This window comes from Lactuca saligna, chromosome 4 (genome assembly GCF_052625555.1).
Source record: "Lactuca saligna cultivar CGN05327 chromosome 4, ASM5262555v1, whole genome shotgun sequence".
NCBI classification, from domain to species: Eukaryota; Viridiplantae; Streptophyta; class Magnoliopsida; order Asterales; family Asteraceae; genus Lactuca; species Lactuca saligna.
This window is the reverse complement of record NC_136420.1, coordinates 84064984-84077962: the sequence shown is the minus strand read 5'-3', so window position 1 is coordinate 84077962 and position 12979 is coordinate 84064984. Positions and strand designations below refer to the sequence as shown.

At 31.7% G+C, this 12979-nt stretch overlaps 2 protein-coding genes across 3 annotated transcripts; one reads left to right on the top strand and one right to left on the bottom strand.

Moving 5' to 3' along the window:
* The first annotated feature begins 1826 nt into the window (after window positions 1–1826).
* Window positions 1827–8132, top strand: LOC145042266 (transmembrane E3 ubiquitin-protein ligase FLY1-like). Of its 2 annotated transcripts, none has more exons than XM_078990666.1 (15): window positions 1827–2426; window positions 3033–3105; window positions 3271–3398; window positions 3630–3745; window positions 3860–3920; window positions 4067–4133; window positions 4217–4291; window positions 4401–4558; window positions 4740–4799; window positions 4911–5004; window positions 5152–5319; window positions 5449–5777; window positions 6145–6261; window positions 6742–6883; window positions 7850–8132. In XM_078990666.1, the coding sequence occupies exons 1-14, from the start codon at window positions 2304–2306 to the stop codon at window positions 6841–6843; spliced, it is 1671 nt and encodes a 556-aa protein (XP_078846792.1). In that variant the 5' UTR covers window positions 1827–2303; the 3' UTR covers window positions 6844–6883; window positions 7850–8132. The 2 variants fall into 2 exon arrangements, with proteins under 2 accessions (XP_078846792.1, XP_078846790.1); XM_078990664.1 differs by having other exon boundaries at window positions 1829–2426; window positions 4217–4294.
* A 74-nt stretch (window positions 8133–8206) lies between these two features.
* LOC145042267 (protein kinase and Mad3-BUB1-I domain-containing protein) lies at window positions 8207–12660 on the bottom strand. The gene is made up of 14 exons (XM_078990667.1): window positions 12534–12660; window positions 12158–12305; window positions 11707–11864; window positions 11470–11560; window positions 11235–11345; window positions 11059–11146; window positions 10836–10939; window positions 10478–10549; window positions 10044–10133; window positions 9553–9710; window positions 9097–9151; window positions 8875–9009; window positions 8673–8794; window positions 8207–8585 (listed from the first exon to the last, which is right to left on the bottom strand). The coding sequence occupies exons 1-14, from the start codon at window positions 12602–12604 to the stop codon at window positions 8396–8398; spliced, it is 1593 nt and encodes a 530-aa protein (XP_078846793.1). The 5' UTR covers window positions 12605–12660; the 3' UTR covers window positions 8207–8395.
* Window positions 12661–12979: the final 319 nt, after the last annotated feature.

The window sequence follows — 12979 nt, the reverse complement described above, 5'->3', positions numbered from 1 at the left end:
CTCTCTCTCTCTCTATATATATATATATATATATATATATATATATATATATATATATATATATATATATATATATATATATATATATATATATATATATATATATCGTAACCATCACCTTTGTTTTTCTCCTTTTCTTTCCTTTTTTAAACCTATAACTAAAAACACATAGGAACTTAGGTAACATTTTTTTCCTCTAATTACCAAAAAAGTTATAACCTTTTAACTCTTTGGAGGAAAATGGACTTATAGAGCATAAACTTATCACTAATCACCATAATTTATATGTTATAGTTGAGCCATTTAAAGTCAAAAACAACATATTCAAATCAAAATTTGTGCTAGATGTGATCTCATAAACTAGGTATCATTGATCATGTGTTTTTTTGCAAGTGAATCTACCAAATTAAAAGCTAATTTTGTAAATGTACAAACGTACTCAAATTCAAAGGCATTTAGGCAAAAAGTGCATATTTGCATGAAGCAAATAAACCAATAAGATCAACCTAGCCTCGAATCATCACAACACATGAATAATCAACACAACTAGTCACAAAATTCAACAAACAAACTATAAATTTGAAAGAATTTGAAGACCAATGCATACGATTCTCCACGAGATGAACCAAAAGGCCGCTTACTTTGAGAGTTACTAAATGCATGATCTCACAATCGTTTCATATTTGCAAGATCAAACTATAAATTAAGATTGTTTAAAGATAAGTGTAAACTACAAACAAATTCCAAATATAACACTGACTATATATGTTTTATAATATGAATAAATTATAACAAGTGTTTGTAAGAAATATTATTGCTTAAATATGACTGTTTTTCATAGTCCTCCTACCATAACCCGCATAGAAAGCCTCCATATTTTGATTGGTGACCCATATTCATATTGATTATGAAAAAAAAAGAATATGAAGAATATTAAGAAAGTACAAACAATAATGAGTATGTTACAAGCTATTAAATGGAACAAGAATGAAAGATTGTCTGCGATTTGGGATCAAATTTGGTCTTTCTCATTCCCGATTTGGTCTTCGATATAGTCTGAACATTTGGTCTTCAATTTGGACTATCATTCCTAATTTCATTCGAGATATTGTCATTCGGCTTGCACATTTGGTTATCGGACAATTTTCATGGTTATTAGAATTGGGCGATGTTTGGGGGGTTGTTGAAGATACTAGATTTGACGCAAATGGTGGTGACATTCGTGGCAGAGTAATGGGTGTCAATGTTAGAGATACTAGTAGACAACGATGGAGTTTAACTGATCGATGATTACGAGGAGTTGGTTGTTAGGGACGGAGATGACAACTTTTGACGCTCTGCTTGGGATACTTATTACAAATATGCATCCAATGAATCTGTAAACTAGACACAAATTAAAGAAACGCCTAACTCGGAGAGAAAAATGTCAAATCAACACCGAACCTTTTATTTTCGGCAACAATAGTATTTTTGAATACTTTTACAAGTTTAAAGGTGTAATATACAAGAATTTTTTTTATTATATATTCTGAAAAAATAAATAAATAAATACTTTTTTACCATTCTTAAGTCATTTTTCCAAATTAAAATTTTCAAAATTTTGTACATATCCAAATTTCACATATAAATTCTTATATCAAAATTCAATGTCCAAAATTTGAAAAACTTGCCATCAAAAGTCTATTCAGAAAATCAAATATCCAATACTATTCTTAAATACGTATCTTTTTAAACACTTCTCAACCCAAATGTCAATTTCATCGAAATTGTTGATTAGTCCATACTCTATCACCTTCAATGTTGGGGTGGACTCAATTTTCATTTTCATTGCACCTTGAATTCTTGAAATAACCTCCACCGCAATTATCTACAGTGAATAACAACTCCCTGGTACCCACCACACCAGAGTTAGTACCCCGTCTTACTTTTTGAGTTAACAAAGAAAAGAAACAAGAACATCAGCACCCAACTACTCTTTCATAATATCATTCTAATTTCTACAGTCTTGGTGATATATTTTAGACAAATGGGTTTTTTCTGGTTCTCAAATTGACTTCTGAATTTCTTTCTTGTTGAAACAACTACTTTATTTATGTTCAATCGGTTGTTAAGCTCTCGTTTTCCTTTCTCAATCGGTAGTTTAGGGCTGTTGTTTGACTCCACTCGAAGCAACGATATCTTTCACTCTTCCTTCAGAGTTATATCTATGTTTCGGTTGTGAGAATTTCATCTTCCACTTCGCCCGATTGTAAAATAGCTGAGTCGTGATTGGGTATTTTGTGATCAGAGAAGACTTGGGGTTTATGGGGTTGAAGGTGAAAGAATTTAGGGTTTTCTTCGGGTTGTTGTGGTTTGTCCTGTCAAATTTTCAGCCGGTTGCAGGATTAAGACCTCTCAGGGAGAGAGCTCGTTCATGGGGTGATGAGGTTAGTTTATATCTTGCATATAATTCCTTTTAAACTTAGTTTTATCATTTATGTTAAGCAGACTTACAAGTTCTATTAATTTACATGAATATTGAACTTTGCTATTCTTCTTAATTTTCTTTGTAAACTTTGAAACGAGTATGTCTGTTGAATCTTTTGAGGAAAATTTTCCCGCTACATTGCAATTTGGGGAAAGTGCTAGAGAGAAAAATGTTGAAGTAGTAGACTAGATGTAAAGAAATGCAACACTTTCTATGTGATGAGGGAGTATTTTGAGTTAGTCAACTGGAAGCAAAACCTCAAGATATAAATGGGAACATTCTTTTTGAGTCTAGATGTAAAGAATGCAGCACTTAATGAGAACATTCTTTTTGACTTAACGCAGAAAGAACAGACTTAATAGAAATTCCACATTGTTAGGATAAAACATGATTTTGAGATACCAAATTGGTGTTTCTTTTTTTTACTTAATGCAAAAAGAGCAACTCAATAGAGAAAGTCAGAGGTCTGTAGTGTAAATTACTTATTTATAACTGGGACACTTGATGACAAAAAAAGAACTCAAGTTTGAGTAAAATCTGATTAAAACCTGTATGCTTCTTTCAGTGGCTTGTTGCAAGGAAAGATGAGAATGAAGTGGGCCCATTCTCTGCATGGAATATAACTGGGACATACAGAGGTCTGTAAATTAGTTCTAATATTTGGTTGTTATCACCTTGTTACCTCTTCTAGGTTTCAAGATCTTAAGAAACTATTTCTGTTTTTTTGTGTTATATAGTTAATTCACTCTGTAATTGTATTTGGAAATGATGTTGTAGTTCTTTGGGTTGTGTAATAATGTCAGGAGCTTGGAAATTCATCCAGTCTTCAAATACCTCTTCCAGGTTTCCAGATTTTAAGAAATCAAGTGGAAATTCTGTATTGGAGTTGATGACTAGGCCAACTAAAATAAATGGTGTACATTATGTTCAGGTAAGGTGTTAATTACTCTGATCATGTTATCATTCAGTGCTACATTGATAAATGATCGAAAAGTATTTGAGAAAATAACATCACACTTAGGAAAAATGGAAAGAAAAAACAACTTTTTCTTTTAGCAAATCTGTAAAAAGTTAGGATTTAATGGAGAAAGCCTTACTTCCTGATTTTCTCTCTATAAAGTCTGATTATAAAAATTATATTCCTAATAATGATTTATGACAGGGTGTAATGATTTTCCATGATGTGTTTGATAATGAGCCAGAAGTTGGTCGTGTCCAAATTAGGGTAGAAGGGGTATACATATGGCCATTCAGACAACTTCGAATGGTAGCTAACAGGTATTAAATATCTTCAGATTATCTTATTTTCTATACAACTTTATATTTAAAATATGTTGATGGAATATCTTTATGAGATTAAATAAATACATGTATGATAATTTTGACTTACAGTGGAAGAGAGGGAGAGTTTGGTCAAGAAGAGGATTATATCTTATCCAACCCCTACCACTTGGTAATCCTTATTGCATCTTCATATTATAATACTCTATCTGTATTTGTTCTTTCTGCATAATGTGTAAAAAAGAAATCACATTGTTAGTTTCTTAAATTTTAATAGTAAATTGATGTTACTAATCTAAATCTTTAATGCCTTTTCAGCTTGGAGTTTTCTCATCACAAGTATTTCAGGAGTCTCCACGAGATAAGATCTGGAAGAGCAAACAATGTAGTTTTTCCTCCCACACTTTTTTTGTTATTTTTTTTTTTTTAATTAAGTTTAATGTAATTGTATAAAATTTGTTCTTTCAGCCCCAATTAGTGACATGGACAAGCATTGTAATGTTGAAATCTCTGCTCAAATTTCTCGTGTCTCATCCACCCAAAGTGGTATTCTCATCTCTATATTCGATTCTTTTCTTTAACTATATTTTTCTTCTGTATACAATATCTATAGAGAGAGAGATTGAAGCCATTTTTGAATTGTTTGTGGTAGATGGAGAGCATGATCGTTATTACTTGGAAGGGTTAATGGAGAGCCCTTCTGCTGATGATGATGGAGATTGCTTCTCACCCATGTTAATGAATGCTACTTCAGTCAACATTGAGGTTTACTATAACAAAGCAGTGAATTACACTTTAATGGTGACCTTTGTATCCTTCAAGTCATCTCTCCCTTGTTGATTTTAAATAAATTGATGCTAGATAAAATATCTTGCACTTGGGTGGGTGGTGTTTCTTTTTGACTTAATGAAATACATCAATGTTATTATTCTTATCAGTTGTGAATGATCAACTGCTTTATTGTTGCTCCTTAAACTTTTTGGTGTATCAGATTTCTTTTCTTCAGGTTCTTTTGTTAATTCGGCAAATGGAGCATAGTAATACACAATCTGTAAGATCTTTCCCAATAAACTGTACTTGTACACTAATATTCAAATAAATTAAAGATGATTAATTCTTTGAGAAGATGAGATACCAATGTGGATTCTAAAATCTCCTGCAGGGGGCTGCAAAAGTATCGATTTTGATGATTGGACAGCAGGCTATCATGGATGCTTATCTTTGTCTTTTACATTTGACTGCAGGGATATTAGTTGGTAAGAATAAGATATATATATATATATATATATATATATATATATATATATATATATATATATATATATATAATACTTCTTTTGACATTGTTTGCCAACTTATGGAGATGTGATGAGTTTGTGTTTTTTTTTTTGGGGGGATTGCAGAGTCACTATTTAATGCTTTTGCTACAGCTGCATTTTTTAAGTTTGTGGTGTTCTCCATCTTTGAGATGAGGTATCTTCTTGCCATATGGAAGGCAGGTAGGTCTGCAAATAATGGAGAGGGTTGGGAAGCTATGAGGCGTGAACTTTCAGTTCTTTACAGTCGATTCTGTAAGTTTTTTAAATCATCATCATCTTCTCTGTTTGTTTTGTTTGATTACAAGTTTAAATTTACATATTTGCCCATTATCATTGTCATTGTTCTAAAAAGTTTAAGCAGAAGATGTATTTGCTTTGCAGATGGAATCCTTTTAGGTGGAATTTTGATCATGTATGAGTTCCATAGATATCTAAGGCCGATACTCCTTGTTTTGCATTCGTTTTGGATTCCACAAATTGTGACTAACATTGTGAGTGATTCAAGAAAACCGTTGCATCCTCATTATATAATTGGAATGTCTTTGACTCGGCTTGCAATTCCACTCTATGTGTTTGGGTGTCCTCATAACTTCATGCGAATTGAACCCGATAAAAACTGGTGTATTACTTTGGGTGTTCTTGTCAGTTTCCAGGCTGCAGTTCTCATTCTACAACACTATCTTGGATCCAGATGCTTTATTCCTCGACAGGTTTGTTTGTTGCTTTTTTTCTTTTATTTAACAAAATACTAAAAGGGCGTGTTTGGTTGGAATCCGAGATTCCATTCTGTCTTGGATCTTGATGCTTTGAGATTACAATTCCTTAGAAAAATGTGTAGTGTGTAGAGTTATAACTACACATTGTTTCTACATATAATATAAACAAAGTTCATTCCATTCCTAGAGTCCAACAACCATCATGAGATGTAATGACTCATTTTATTACCTTGCTTATTTCAACCCATTCCATTCCGTTCCTTCATCATTCCATTCCATCCAACCAAGCAATCCCTTTTTTGACTTAATTGTCTTTGCTTTGACTGACTCTGATCTTGTAAAATTTGATGTATTAATGCAGATTTTGCCCGAGAAATATTGTTATTTTAGAAAAGTTGATCAGGATTCGACTCATGCTACCGATTGTGTCATTTGCATGACTGCTATTGATCTGACTCAGAATTCAAATGATTGCATGGTATTTAACGGAAAATAAAATATAGAGGACAATTTCAACTCATTTATGTAGAAATCAGTCGGTCGATTTGGCTTAATATCTTTAGGGTTAAATGCAAGAAGTAACAACATACTTTCATTAATTTGTATATTCTAGCATCCTACTTTTATTTCTTCCTATTACAACATTCTACATTGAAAATATACACAGATATAGCCAAAATTATGTCCTAATAAGAAAAAAAAATGTAAGTACAATGCTATAATTGGGTAGATTTTTCAAAGTACAAAGTCTTGATATGAAAAACTTTGAAAATACAATGCTATAATAGAAAGAAATAAAAGTAGGATGCAACGACATACAAGTAAGAAAAAAAAGTACATTGCTATTTCTTGCATTTAGGCCTGGCCTACATTTAATTGGTAACCAGTCACAAAATTGATGTAAATAGGAAATGGAAACTGCTTTATCTATTTTAATGATGATTTACTTTTGATATAGGTTACTCCATGTGATCATTTTTTCCACTCGGGATGTTTACAAAGATGGATGGATATAAAAATGGAGTGCCCAACATGTCGGCGTTCACTTCCACCTGCTTAAAATTTTATAATATGGACATATCATTACCACTCTGCTCATGGTAACCTGCTTTGCTCTTTTTACTTTTTACCCTTTATACTACAATTTACAAATACAATGCTTCAACTGAAAATAGGATGCTATAAAGCACAAATAAATGAGAAATGCATGGCCATTCCTATCGTATTTGTATTTAACTGCCTCTGTCTCATGAAAGTTGCAACATTTGATCTGCAACATAGTTAGGAACTATTTGGCAAAATAAATAAATCTTGTGGATTTGGAAATTTAGCATCAATTTATTCATATCTACCTGAATTGCTTACTGATAAACAAATGAAGTCATATCTATTTAAAATTTTAAAAGTATGCTATGTTTGACATTAAAAGGTCAAGGGTTAGATGAAAGAAGTAGCAACATACTCCTATTTATTTGTTTGTTATAGCTTTGTACTTGAAAAAACCTATCCAATTTTAGAAATGTCATCCCAATACAAAGCAATTGTTAGGTTAGATTTTTCAAAAGTACAATCTGCTATTTAGGAAAATCTTTTTGGGTACATTTATTTAGGTACAATGCTGTAATAGAAAAAAAATGAAAGTAGCATTCTATATTTGTTGCATTTAGCCCTCTTATTATCCATTTTGATTGGGACATTTCATAATTCATACACCATTATTTCCTATTTGTGTATTGTTATGACCCAAGTGCTTATTGTGCAACAACTAAATTCATATATATTTGAAACTAGATGTACCATGTTTGACATTAGCAAGTCAAAGGCTAACTGCAGAAATAGCAATGTACTTTTTATAGCATCATACTTTCATTTCATATTAAAACATTACAGTGCTATAAACCAGATAGATTCTCCGAAGTATAATGTCTTAGTAAGAAAAAAAGTTAAAAATTATGGTTTTGTATTTTGGAAAAAATATATCAAGTTATAGCAGTGTCATCCAACAAAGCAAAGTTTTTTTGACTTCATAAACCTAATTGTATTCGCCATGTACTTTTTGACTGCAGGTTGATCATGGATGTTGAATTGCAGCCAAGAGGATATTAGCCTAAAGTGGACTTTTGTAGAAAGTAAAAAGAAGAAGGGTGAGAGGGGTAGGCTGCATAAAAACTGTATATTGTACATTATGTAACTCATTTCAAAACTTCCCGAATTTATTCCTCACAAATATTGACCTGAGAAACCACATTCCAAGATACTAATCTGCAAGCATGTTTATTAAAGATCAGATGTATATACAAATGTACACATTGGAAATAACTTCAGTTTCTTGATTTTGTATCTTTTCAATATCTGGTTTGTGGTTTTAGTTGTCGTTATTCAGTATGTATGGGTAACAAATTGTAAGTATATGTAGATATGTGTTACATAAACTACATTGCTTGTATTGATAAAAAGAGAAATATATCGGTATTACATGCAGTTTGTTTGGAAAAAGGATGTTAACAAGCATTTAACCCCCTCCTTTTTTTTTTTTATAAGTTTAAACAAATACAAGTACCCATATCATTTAGTTATAGTTTTAACTTTTAAAGAGACAATGTGGGTGGCAACTAAGATGAACACATTGAAATCCTTTGCTTTGCTAATGATTGCTTTAGTTGTTTTATCAACTGAGGGTTTGAGCACATGTAGTCTTGAAATGACGTCTTTAAGTTTCCCAATATCTTCAAATGCTCCTCTTCAGGATCATGGTTAAGCAAATCCTCAAATAGTTTCTTCCAAAGTTCCACTTTTTGGTATCTGTAAAAAACAATAACCATCAACAAAAGCTCGTGAACCTACTTTCAACATAAGAAGCAGCAAATGTCTAGAAAAAAAAAAAAATACCGTTTGAAAGGCAATTTAGGTTGATATGAAAAGCCACCATCTTGAGATGCTTTCTTCTCTATCTCCATATATGAATTATGAAGCATCATATGTACAATCACACAAAGTCCATAAGTATCAACCTACCAAACACTCAAACAACAAAATCAAGTCAATAATCTTTTTTTTTTGGATAATTACAGATGGATTGAGATACTTCTACCTGATATGTCCATGGTTTATTCTCTTGCATTTGAATACAACGGAATCCAGAAGTTCTACAATCTCCATTGAACCTTATCTTGTTGGGAAATAGGTGCAGGTCTATTCCTCTACCCCAGTCAACAAGGCAAAGTCCCTGCCAAAATGGAATTAACAATTATACTAAAACAAAATAGTGTTTAATATAATTTATAAATATTTATCCAAAATGTCATATGCTAACTTGTTCACGCCAAGGACCACTTCTGCTGCGAAAACCATCTTCTGTTAGATTCTCCCTGCAAACACGTTGTCATTCGAATCCTTAGGAATTCAATTCCATTTCATTAACAATTTTGGTTGCAAATGACTACAGAATTCACAAAATCCTACGAGTGATGGAATTCTTCAGTTTTGTAATTCCTTGTTGTCGTGTGTGGATAACTGGATATATTTATGTTTACTAGTATGTAAAATATACTTTCTGTTCAAACATACTTGTAAAAAGTTCCATGAACAAGAAGTCAATACAAGGGTAGTTAAATATTTTTACAAGTATTTAGAAAAAATTCATGAGCAAAAGTCAATAAAGGGCCATTCTGTCATTTGTGGGATGGAATTGAACTGCATGAGTCTATCAGATTCCAATTACTTACGGAAAAAAAACAACTAATATTGTACAACTTTTTTTTAATATTACCTAGCATTGCGCATCAAGAGATTATCAGGCTTGAAATCACCATGAATAATACCATTAGCATGCAAACTTTGAAGCATGGACAGCATCTCAATTGTGTAATGTATACACAAAACTTCATCCATGGAGGCACCCGTACACACATTGGTATTAATGGCATCCTACAAAATTTTCTCAATAATTGTGAATAAAAAGATTAAATGCATGAAATACCAATGTACTTTCATTGTTTTTTATTTTACATTTATTATTATAGCAATGTTTGAAAAATCTTCTCAATTATACAAAACAATTTTTAATGCTATATTTAGGTGTATTTTTTGAAAGGACAATGTCCTAATAAGAGAATTTGAAAGTACAAAAACTGAAAGTACAATGATGTAATAGAGAAAATGAATGTAAAGATGCTATAATATGCACAAATGAAAGCACGTTGTTGTTCCTTGCATTTAACCCTGCAAATGGATATAAACTACAGATTTTTCTAAACTCACCTGAAGTGTTCCATGAGATAAAAAATCTGAAACAAGAATGCTGTAGTCTGAATATAGGTGCAATTTATGAGCATATCCAAAAGACAATCTCTGTAAAGAACAACTGAAGTTAAGCAGCAGTTGCTTACCCAAATGATAAATAAAGATGATTAAACACAACATACTTTCATTAGTTTGTTTATTATAGCATCCTACTTCCATTTTCTTCCTAATACAACATTATATTTTAAAAAATCTAACCAATTATATCCAAATGCAAAGCAGTTTTCACTGCAATAATTGGGTAGATTTTTCACAATATAATGTCTTAATAAGAAAAAAATTGGAAGTAACAAAAAAGAAACGGAAGTAAGATGCTATAATACACAAACAAATCAGAGTACATTGCTATTTGCATTTACTCATAAATAATAACAAAAAAAATGAGCATGTACTTCATTTTCTGGGATCCTCTTATCAAGTTGGCGATACATGTGGAATTCCCATGGGAATGGAGGCTTTTGAATCTGCAAGACTCTTAAATGTTAGAGATCATTCCTCAAAGTCTAGTTATGGAAAAAAAAAATTAACTACTGTATGGATAAATGCAGGAAATAGCTATGTACTTTTAACTTTTTCTTATTATATCATTCAAAATTGCTTTGTATTTAAATGACATTGCTATAACTTGGTATATTTTTTAAAGTACAATGTTGTAATAGGAAGAAATTAAAGTAGGATACTATAATAAACAAATACATGAAAGTACATTGCTGTTTTTTGCAATTAACCAAGATTAATATATTCAACCACCTTCAATGCAACAATGTCATCTGCATTATTGTTGATAGATGCCTTGTATACTTGTGCAAATCCACCCTTGCCAGCACATCCCTTGATCTGATACTTCTTTCCACCTGTGAGAGTAGGAATTCAAGATTCCATTATGTGGTGTATTTGGTTGCCAAATGGATGGAATTCAATTCTATTGGAATCCTTCAAAGCCGATTTTTGATGTAAGCGAAAGTAACATTACCTATCTCAATAACCTTATTCCTAGCCGACTTCAGCAAAGATGATAATGCCACTTTCCCTGAGTAACATTTATTACTTGCATGGTATCCCTGACAAATGTAAAAAACGGCTAGTGAAAAAAAAACTCTAGTGCTTATAGGTTATGACATCTAACAATGAATGACCAAAGTTTCATACTGTGTATTTTGATATTTGAGCATTCATCTTTTGCAATAGATTGTTGAGAGTAGAGATTGACCATGGATTCATACAATTTGAACTACTATTAAGAGAAGACCCTCCATCCACCTTCAAATAACCATAATTGACATTTTTAAATATTATAACCATATTTAAAGAGCAAACTCATAATAAAAAGAAAAAAAGAAAAAAGAAAAAACTGTTTCAAGCATCATATCATAGTCATAGATACCTTCTTATGTGAACAAGCATCTATTATTGCTTGCATTCTCTCAAGAAAATAGGCATGTGCCTTCTTCAACTTCTCTATTGGTTCAGCATTCCTATAACAAAACTTGACATTATACCCATTAGCAATGAAAACCATTAAGAGAGAATAACAATTTAATTTTAAATTATAAAAAATTATAACCCCTTGGTCATAAGATTAGAGATAGATATGATATAAAGAGGAGAATATTGTAAGGACCTTGAAATGCCTGACTGATACACTAAATGAGCCTCATTCATCATTCCCTTTGCTTCCAAGAACAATGCGTATGACTCATATAGCAAAGCTTTATCCAAACAAATTTTAAGCTGTTCAATTTCCCTGAAAACAGCCTCGTAGTTTGGACTAAAATCCATCTGCAAACACAAAAGCGCTTTTTTTGTTTTATTACAGAGAAATTTTTCTGTGATGATAAATGAATCATGAATGTCTTACCCACAAATTATTCCAAGTTAAAAACTACACTAAGCTTTATAAAGGGCAATGCAGATAGGTAAATCATAAATCCAGTGTTAATTTGTTCATATACATTGCTTAAATTTTGTATGTCAAAGTGATGCCTTGACATCAAGCAATAAACTATATCACTTCACTTGGAGCTAATGTAGTGCATCCATATAGACAGAGAAAAAGAGGGAAACGAGATTACATATATGAGCCAAATCTTGAGAAATCTGATATCGTTTCGATATTCCGAACCATGCTTAAAGGTTTTGATGCAGTGAGATACAAGTTCGTATACATCCGCCCCATCATTTTGGGATAAATCCAACTTGTCTAGGGCTGCTTTAATCGACCTATCAGGGCAAAGTAAAAAAAACACAGAAACTGAGTTGTCTGTGAAAAAGGTAGAGCGAAACATATCATTTTCATTTACAATTAATGTCCAGCATCCGTGAATCAAGTGTGTTACGAGATTTTGGTTGATTTACATAAACTGGGGGTTGTTTCGAGCAATTTTCTTTTGCGAAGTAGCCTCTAAATTGATGTGGAAGGAGTAGTAAGCTAAAAGAGATGCGAGTTACCAGAGATGTGGTAAAAGAGGATCTTCCCTGTAGACGGCACCGTTCGCCGGAGCTCTGGAAGTGACTGCCATATGATTCGCCGAAGATGTTGAAAAGAGTGAAAATCCAAAGGGGCGCGGAAATGAATAATTGAATGAAAATATTCAAAAAACGTGCATAGAGGAACATCATTATCATTATTATTATTATTATTATTATTATTATTATTATTATTATTATTATTATATTATTTATTAATTGAATGAAATTTTAAAACAAATTAGGAAAATGACCATTTTTTGAACAAGAATCCAAATGACCACGCAATACCACTTCATAAAAAAAATCAAAAAAAAAAATCTATCATTTTTTTCGGAATTACTCAAAAGGTTAACCAACTTTTAAGTTTATTTATATTTTATCATTTTTTTTTACCTAATATATTATCGAGCTTGTGTTTGCTATAA

Excerpts from the sequence above, each read along its gene's own strand:
- LOC145042266 (XM_078990664.1), top strand. The coding sequence starts at position 2,304 with ATGGGGTTGAAGGTGAAAGAATTTAGGGTTTTCTTCGGGTTGTTGTGG. Across the intron at positions 3,106-3,270 it reads TATAACTGGGACATACAGAG|GAGCTTGGAAATTCATCCAG; the intron begins GTCTGTAAATTA and ends TAATAATGTCAG. Across the intron at positions 3,746-3,859 it reads CTTCGAATGGTAGCTAACAG|TGGAAGAGAGGGAGAGTTTG; the intron begins GTATTAAATATC and ends TTTGACTTACAG.
- LOC145042267 (XM_078990667.1), bottom strand. The coding sequence starts at position 12,604 with ATGGCAGTCACTTCCAGAGCTCCGGCGAACGGTGCCGTCTACAGGGAA. Across the intron at positions 11,346-11,469 it reads ATGCTTGTTCACATAAGAAG|GTGGATGGAGGGTCTTCTCT; the intron begins GTATCTATGACT and ends GGTTATTTGAAG. Across the intron at positions 10,134-10,477 it reads AGAGGATCCCAGAAAATGAA|AGATTGTCTTTTGGATATGC; the intron begins GTACATGCTCAT and ends TGTTCTTTACAG.